Source organism: Austrofundulus limnaeus, unplaced genomic scaffold (genome assembly GCF_001266775.1).
Source record: "Austrofundulus limnaeus strain Quisiro unplaced genomic scaffold, Austrofundulus_limnaeus-1.0 Scaffold108, whole genome shotgun sequence".
In the NCBI taxonomy this organism is placed as follows: domain Eukaryota; kingdom Metazoa; phylum Chordata; class Actinopteri; order Cyprinodontiformes; family Rivulidae; genus Austrofundulus; species Austrofundulus limnaeus.
Window position 1 is genome coordinate 675,588 of NW_013952510.1, and position 9,102 is coordinate 684,689.

Here is a 9,102-nt window from a genome sequence, read left to right on the forward strand (position 1 = left end):
CATTTGTAATCATCAAAATTAAACGAAATAAACATTTGAAATATATGAGTTTGTATGTAATGTATGAATATAATATGCAAGTTTCACTTTTTAAATGGAATTACTGAAATAAATCTACTTTTTCATCATATTCTAATTTTATGACCAGCACCTGTATGTGCACTTGGACTGAATCCACACTTCACAGAGGGGCATAGTGTGCACTGAGCATTGGGACTGGGCCTTAGAGGTGGTGTTAGCTGCTCTGTGCCACTATGCCCCAACGTTGTTATGACATGGACTCACTTGGACACTTGATACTGAGAGTATGTTGCACACAAAAATRCATCATCATCATCATGAAGCATTAATCAGTAATTGCAAAGTGGCAAAAAATACTGGGTGATAGATTTTCTGACAACTAATCACACATGAAATGATTTTGTAGAAGACTAGTGTCCACTCTACTGAAACCTGTAGAACAAATTATAGGTTGATTTGATGAAGGATTACTTTAAATATGTCATGTTGACCACTTGTCCTTCATGGTTTATTTTGGTACTCGGGGTTGGGGTGTAAAGAGCCAGAGGATGGAGAAAAAACTAATCTCAAAACACGAAGACTATGTTATCACACTAGCTGTGTTTCCATTGCAAATGTGCGCAAAACTTTGTCAATATTCTGTTAATGTTGAAAAAACAGTTTCACAACTGCAGTGTTTCCATGAAGTGAGAAATGCTATTAAAGTCACGTGTGAATACGTTTGTTCTCGTGATAAGTCATTACAAACATGGCAGCGATGGATATAAACACATAGCATATTGCTACCATGTTACTAGCGCTCATCATTAGCCATCAGAGGAGACGTCGGCGTCTTATCGATGCTTTTGAGCTACAAGCCCCTTATACTTGGGAGTGGCTACATATGCAGCATTTTTGGGAAAATGTAGTCGTTGAGTTTAATACTTTTACTACTTCGGTGATTTCACTACTACTTTTACTTCCTGTTATCTTCTTCTTCCTCTTTTTCGCCAGTAGAAACAGCTGGTTGTTGATCACGTGACTCCTGTGATGTGAAAAAAGTGTTTCCATTGCAGTTTTGCGAAATACATCAATTTCAATACGGCTGAAAAACCACCTCTTCCTAGTGCCTAGTCGAAAAATTTAATTTTTTTCGAAATTGATGTTTCCATTGAGCAAATTTATTTTYGAAATTCTAATTTGTGCATTTTCATGGTCAATGGAAACACAGCTACAGACCTCTTGTTTCTTCTCTCTCAGAACCGTGTGGAGATCAACGATGTGGAGCCCGAAGTGTTCAAGGAGATGATGTGTTTTATTTACACAGACAAGGCTCCCAACCTGGACAAGATGGCCGACGATCTGCTTGCAGCAGCTGATAAGGTGATTTATTAGTGCAGTAATACCAACGCTGTAAAAGTGGTGAAATGGACCAACAAATTAAAAGAGTGTGTCAGACATTAGAGTAAAACGTTGCAGCAACAGATACAGTGACATTTTATTAGTTGTTATCTTTTAGCATTTAAATCATGGCTTTTATTTTTGATGGTAGTGGAAATATGTTGTTTCATTCAAAATGTAAAGCTTGAGTGGGATGACCTTAAAGGAAAGGTTTTATATGGCACAAAAACAAAGTATGAACTGAAGATTGCCATGGAAAGTTATTCAGATTTCACTCTGACCTCGCCCTGCAGTGAAGCTATATGACGTCACGTTGAGGTTGAGACAACATTTATAGTCAGTTTATTTCTTAATTACCAGCTATTTAGATGKTAACATGTGACCCTCTTGACAGTAAAACCAAGCTGCTTTTATACTGATCTTTCTGTGCCTGGTCTCTTGCAGTATGCTTTAGAGAGACTGAAGGTCATGTGTGAAGACGCCCTGTGCACCAGTCTGTCGGTGGACAATGCCGCCGAGATTCTCATCCTGGCTGATCTGCACAGCGCCGACCAGCTCAAAACGCAGGCCGTCGACTTCATCAACTAGTAAGTTCGCACGCAGAAAAGAGCTCCTTTCACCTATAATTGGGTTTCCGGCACTTTTTTTTTTTTTTTGTCGACTCACAGGTTCGGCCTGTTCGCTGTACATCTCGTCTCTGTTGTGTCACTTTTGTTTCCTTCCTCTCTCCTTCATCCTGCCATCTTTATGACTCAGTCTTTCCTTCCTGTCTCATCTTTTAGCGTCTTTGTCACCGTTAATGATTTAATTTCATGGGTGCACCTTTTGAAGTGGTGGCTCAGATATTATTAATCTCTGTGGAGTCTTGCTGAAGGATCGGGGCATCCTGACTTCTCGCTGGGTTTGCTGACGCCTCCTCTGTTGCTTCAGATGGATGTGTGATAATGACTCTGCACACGTGTTTGTGCAGCTCTCTAACTCACACATGCTTTATGTGTGGTGGTTGATGTTTATAAGAAAAAACAGACAAATAGTGAAAAAAAGTTCTTAACAATTTCCAGACAAAAAAAAGTCTTGGTTTAAAATAACTTATGTACTTGTCTTTTTCTGATACACAGTAATGATAGAAAATTCTTTGGAGGTATCAGAAATTTTGTAAATTTAATAAGGCTGCACCTACAGATTATTTTGTTAGTCGATTAATCTGTTTTCTATTTAATTAATTGATTAGTTGATTAGTCACTGTTATTTCTGTCACAACGTCCATCTACTCTTCCTGTGGGCGCACCTCCTGTTCCACCTCTCATCTCACCTGCTCACACCTGAGAATGTCACCCTGTTATCCAGTCTCTCTACCTTAACACAAGTTTCCACAGCGAATTAAAATAAACCCATAAAGCTTAAGCTTGATCACATGGATTTCTAATACATTCAATCATAAAAAATGTAATTAAATACAAATTAAACTGCAAGTTTAAAAACAAACAAAGAGCTAATGTACAAATGTAGGTGTAGGGTGTAGATGTAGCTTTGTAAGTTCCAAATAAACTAAAGAATAACTTAAAGTGACATTCAGGTGCAGAAAGTAAAAATGAATTCATCCTGTTTGAAATCTCACTGACTCTAGCAGACCAAAAGTTCAAATAAGGCTTTAATTGGAACAAAATAAAAAATAAAAATAAAACAGKAGAAGATGAAGTAGGATGGATTAGAACTATAATACAATTATTTAAAATGATGGCACTTCACGCTTTAGCAAACGTTAGCATTACTGATAGCTCTGCTTCCAAGAAACAYTGTTTTCTGATGGTAAATTAACAAAGCTTACAGTTGTTTTAAGCACAAAGTGATCAATCACTGAAAATAAGATCTACGAGGCATCAACCTGACGCACAAGCTAACTTTCTGAAACTTAAGGGCTCGACACACGGGAGGCGACGTCGCTCGCTCTCCATTCATTTCCAATGGAGCCTGTGCGGTGAGGCGACAATCGCTTGCCCTCCTCCAGCTAAGCGACCGGCGAAAATAGTGCACGTGAAATTTCGCACTCGTACACRTGCACACGCGAGCTTGCGACGCGACATATGAAAGTTGAAAAATGTTCAACTTTTGTCGCTGTCGCTTAGCGTACAACCAATCAGCGAGGGTTTCATTGACTGACCAATGAGAGGAGAGTATGCTACACACTGCCGTTAGCTAACACTTTCACCAAGTGATTACTAAAAAGCTTTGTGGGAATTTATTGGCACCAGGGTGAAGTTTGTGGTAAGTTTTTCCTCATAAAACTGTATCTTTATGTGTGTTTGTTTTTCAATATCATTAGCATCGCAAGATTTGTTTAGTTTACACGTCCGTAATGCACACCCGCCTTCAGAGTCAAGAACCAATCAAACTTTGTGAAGACAAGCGACCTGAGAGCGCGATTCGCAACGCTGCAATCGCTATCGCATGTGTCGGGTTTCACCCTGGCTGCGATGACAGCCGTTAATCGCTGTAGTTTGTTGCTGCCCACGTGTCGAGTCCTTTACACATCTGCAGAGGACATAATCATGGCTGTAGTTAATGTTTCAGGTGATCATGATGTTACTGCTGTGGAATAAGAGTCTGCATTTTACTTTCTTTGGTTTATGTTCAGTAAAATGTAACCAACCATTGTAAGTTTAATGGTGCATTCCAGTAGTCCTGGGAAGTGGTAATGTCCCTGTTCCCATTGGTAGATTTAAACTGGAACGCCTCCCTCCAGTGGTAATATTCCACTGGTATAGTGGAAGAAATGAAACTGCCCCCAGTTACGATTTCAAGATGGCGGCTGCTTGCAGCTTTATAAAGTTAACTCCGTAACATTTACTGTTAATTATCTTAATTTTTTTGTGCATGTTAATCACTCGCACAAGTAGTGTGTTTTCTGTGCAATACTGTACTTAATAAAATCAATGTTTATTTGCGTGACGTACGTAGTAGAGCTCTCATTTTGTCATTGTTTATATTGTAGCAGTGTTGTAGCGAGTTTAGCGGCAACTGGAATGCAGTTTCATATGGTTTGTTGGGAAATGACGTCACTACCATTTACCAGTTCTGSGAATACGATGTAAATGGAACGCAGCATAAGTGTTGTGTTTGTTGCCTCCTCCACGTGATCATCATTCTGTTCGCTCTTTGATGTGCACGCTGCGTCGTCTTCTGTGCTTTACACACCCACCTAGTCTTTAACAGTAAACAAAGCAACCACAGGCAATAGAAGCAATTCTGCCCCCAGCAGTTTGTATATTTGTGTATTACAAATGAACATTTATGGTTAAATAATAATACAAATATTTAATAATAAATTTCTGTGTTAACGAGTTTTTTGAAATCGATGTAATCGATGGTTTTAAAAGTTTTTATGTAATTTACATACACGTTTTGTGCACATACATTAAACCCAGTTTTTATGCCAAATTTTGTGGTTTACTTTAGCTGATGAAGTGACGTGTTTGTTTTTGTGTGTCCTCCAGCCACGCTGCAGAGGTGATGGAGACCGCAGGCTGGAAGTCCATGGTGGCGTCTCATCCACACCTGGTGGCTGAAGCTTACCGTTCTCTGGCTTCGGCCCAGTGTCCTTTCCTCGGACCTCCACGCAAGCGCCTCAAACAGTCCTAACAGCCTCACACCACGACATCAACACACACTCATTCTCACACACGCACACACAGGCCTACCCTCGCTCCCGAACACACAGGGATATAGCCGTTCCCCTTGCTGTTACTACTACACTACCTAGAGCCCCCGCCCTCTAACCCTCCCCCTTCAGTCCAGTCCACAACCTGCTGTATCTTAGTTTCCTAATGACGGAGAGAAAAAGAAGAAGAAGAAAGAGAAGTGGAGAGTTGAGCGTGTGAAAAGGATGTTTATCGTTTACAAAAAAAAAAACAAAAAGGCCCTTCAGCACTCTCTTGTTTCTCAGCAGCTCTGGCTTTGTGGATTCTGACATTATCGTCGTTCTCCGTGCGTCTTCAGACATCGTGCTAATGAACTGGACTCACAAATCCAGCCAAAACCAAACTGTCTGGAAAGCTGGAGGTATAAGTACTGTGGCCGATAAAGTTTTTAAGTGTGTGTTTTATCATAATTCTCTTAGTATTGGTAACAGGGTGATCTGAGAGGCACCCAACCTTAAAGACATGAGGATCTGTTGACTAATGAGCTGTAGAGGGTCTGTAGTTTCAAACTAAACAACCCCAACAAAGACAACCAAGGGCTAGCCAAAAAAGCAAAAAYRGGGGAAAACAATTTCAAAAAACTTGGGAAAACGTTGCACTAAAGTCACAGATTAGCCCTTGCTAACCCTGACCAGCWGTAATGTAGAAATACTGTAGGCAAGCACACAACGAAACAAACTTCATGGACTAACAGCTGGACCACCACCAACAAACTACCCTTTAAGATTATTTATCTGCAAGTGACAAAAACCACATGAACTCTTGTGTAGCTCAGTCCCAACATTCAACTGCATCCATGTTTGCTTTGAAACGGAAGAGAAAAGAAAACAGCAACGCACAACTGGATGATTCTCTTGGAGAAAATGTCTCAGAGGAAAACGATGTTCAACAAACAAACAAACAAACAAACAAACAAACACACCAAGAGACCACAGAGGTAGAGGAAATGTCAAGAAATGGTTACATTAGGTTTCAATCAGGCATGTTGATGTTCTGTTGTGACAGATTTTGTGTTAGTTTTATGTTTTATTGTTTTATTTCCTGCTTCCTCCCTTCAGAATTGTTCTATTTTTTTCATAGGAATTTGTACAGACGAGTGTTTTTGAAACAACAGCATTTTAAACAGTGAAACTGAAAGAAGTGGATGTTGTTGTTTTTTTGCAGGCATAACGAGTAAAGGGAAAAGAAACTACAATGAACACGTTTTAATGTTCAGAATTGTGGAATAAAAAAAACTAAAACAGGCCACACACACACACAACAAAAGATCTGAAGTTTTCATTTCAAGCTGGTGGAAAATGGTAATCGATAGAAGGAACCGTTGTTTCTATCCTGTAGATATTTCTGATTTTGAAAAGTGACACTTAGTTGTTGCCATTTTTTTTGTTTCCAGAAAAATAAACCACAACTATTTTGTATTGAATGCAGTTTCATCTTTGTCTGGGTGATTTTATTTATTTTATGTCTCATAAAACCTAATTTTTAAATGTAGCTTTTTAACAAATTTGTTGCTACTCCAACAACTAAAACTGAAAGTCAAAAAGTTTTCAATGACTAAGTGCTTTTTACATTTACATAATGTACATTTTTACTTCATAATTCTGCAGCTGTAAGTCAAGAGCTGGCTTGTGTTTAAGAATTCATCAAACCTGGTGGTCTGCACTTCTAACTTTATTGTTTCTACAAACCGCTATACAAGTTTTCATTGGTTCACAAATCAAAAGCTGCCAGATGAGTTCTCAGTTTGTCTTGGCTGAAGACGTTTTGACACGTAAAGAGCTGCAGGAGCTCCAGATGCATAACGATGAGCGCTCCTCTGACAGCAGACGATTGCTACCTGGTTTTAAAACATCGGTGAGAAGAAGACACTAATCTATCCTGACATTTACTTTGTTCTTATAGCACGGTTCTGCCTAAGGTTGTCTAAATTCAGAAAAAAAGGTAGAGTTTCTTTAAAATCCTCTCCTTTTTAAATCCTGTTCAGCCTGTGGGCAGAGCTGCAGTCTGGGAGCTGTAGTCTGGACAGACCTTCTGGACCAGCCTGTAGTCCGTGCTGTAGAAGGACATGTAGACGCAGATGACCTGGGACGGTTTGGAACACATCCAGGTGATGTGGCTCTGGGTCTGCTCCTGGTCGCAGGTCTTCGACGGGTCGTAGTTGCACAGCATCACCTTTTTGCTGCGCTCCGTCTTCTCGTAGTCCACCCTGCAGCTGAAGGCCTTGGAGTCCTTGGGGTGGACCACGCTCTGGCGCTCCAGGTCGAACTCCACCTCTTTCACGGGCGGGACGAGGCTGACCGACACGTTGCCCACCCCCGTGGAGTTGTGCCGAAAGTAGACGCCGAGCGAGCCGTTCCCGTGGTCCACGATCTTCCCCATGACCAGCAAGTTGAGTTTGACTGTTTTGATGTTGGAGTGGAAGTCCCCCCAGCTGAACGTCCTGGACAGTTTGGACCTTCCTGCAGCCTTCACGATGGGCTGCAGCTTCGGCCCAGACGGGTCAGAGTGGAGCTCAGAGGTGCCTCCAAGGGTCTCCCAAAGTCCCTGCTTGGACAGGGAGTTCTGAGTCACGCTCCTGGTCTGAAGTGCCCAGATCTTCACAGAACCAKCCTGGTCTTTGTGGGGCTGTGGTGATGCTGAGCCGTGCACAGAGAGAACCAACTAGACAGAAAATGAGAAGAGATGACAAGTTCAGCAAATATGTTAAATACATGTTCAGTGATTCATGAGACATGAACACAAGTAAAAACTCTTTCACCTCAGTGGAGATGTGAAATGTAATTATTTCTAAAAAAATGTTCAGAAATATTCAAAATATTTAAAATCTTATTTTACCTAAAATAAACAATCACTTTGAAACTACTCTTTTTTTTTAAGCTCTGGAGCAGATCTTTTCCCATGATTGTACCATTATTATAATGAAGCCTTTATTCTGAAATGACTGCATCCTTGTGCCTTTCTGGCATATAAAAACAGAAGGAAAAAAATCTGTTTTGTGTTGTAAATAAAGTTGTTTTTTAGAATTAAAACTRAGAAAAGTGTTGTAAAATGTCACACAAAGTCAACGTATTCACCACCTCCTGCATTCTCTGTTTTTCCGCTCACCAGTAAAAAGCTTCCTCTCAGAAAAATCCAAACCAAGCAGAGATGGGAAAAGCTCTTCATGGTGCCTTCATCCCAACATCCATCCACCTTCATGTGATCCTCATTCAGAGAAATGTATCTTTAACTGTCTGCATCTAAATTAAACTCTGGGACAAACACTCCAGCAGGGAACCCTCACATGTGATGCTGCTTCCAGTCACACACTGAGAGGGTTTCTCAGATCTCAGCTCAGTTTTCCTCCACGCTCCCTCTCTTTCTTTCACACACTCCCCACATCATGTTTCATCTCAAACCTTTTCTTTAATATCAACACATTCACACATAACCTTCCTCTGAAAGCCTTTATTGTCCTTCAATAATCTAAAAAACAAAACAAACAAATAAAAAAACATCTAAGAGAWCATCTTGACGGGTGAGTTCAATTACCCCATGAGGAAAGTAACTGGTTTACATTTATTTCTCTTAGGAAAGATGATGGATAAACACCGCCATCTTGTGGCCAACAAAGAAAAAAACATAAGAATAGAGGGGAAAAAAAAAAAATCACTTTATTAAAAACTGGGATACCACTGGCAGAAGACGAAACAAAACTAAAACAAAACAAATTTAGCTGGTAAAACAGTGCAATCTTGTGGCCAAAACGGTAGAAAGCGATTCAGATAACATTATCATTTTGTAGTCATAATAATAACGTAAAGACAGAGAAATAAAAGCTGYCTGAGATAACAGTGTCATCTTGTGGACAAAAAAGAAATAACATGTTGAGAAAAGAAAATCACCTTGTAGCGAAAAGATAAAAACATTATAACAAAAACAGAATTGGGAAACAGGGCATTGGCGCCCTCCTGTGGCCAATATAGGAAACACGCTGAAAAAAGAAAATATTGTGTTTTCCACC

At 40.1% G+C, this 9,102-nt stretch overlaps 2 protein-coding genes across 2 annotated transcripts in view; one reads left to right on the plus strand and one right to left on the minus strand.

Moving 5' to 3' along the window:
- spop (speckle type BTB/POZ protein) overlaps positions 1-6,526 on the plus strand; it is an 18,812-nt gene extending 12,286 nt beyond the window's left edge. Inside the window, exons 8-10 of the mRNA XM_014013949.1 lie at positions 1,261-1,383; positions 1,846-1,988; positions 4,896-6,526. Of these exons, the coding sequence (XP_013869403.1) occupies positions 1,261-1,383; positions 1,846-1,988; positions 4,896-5,040 (411 nt within the window). The 3' untranslated portion in view covers positions 5,041-6,526. The remainder of the gene's footprint in view (positions 1-1,260; positions 1,384-1,845; positions 1,989-4,895) is intronic.
- Positions 5,865-9,067, minus strand: LOC106521408 (neurexophilin-1). Its single transcript, XM_014013960.1, has 2 exons — positions 8,205-9,067; positions 5,865-7,760 (listed from the first exon to the last, which is right to left on the minus strand). Exons 1-2 carry the CDS (start codon positions 8,295-8,297, stop codon positions 7,080-7,082), a joined length of 774 nt encoding a protein of 257 aa, XP_013869414.1. The 5' UTR covers positions 8,298-9,067; the 3' UTR covers positions 5,865-7,079.
- Between the last annotated feature and the right edge of the window lie 35 nt (positions 9,068-9,102).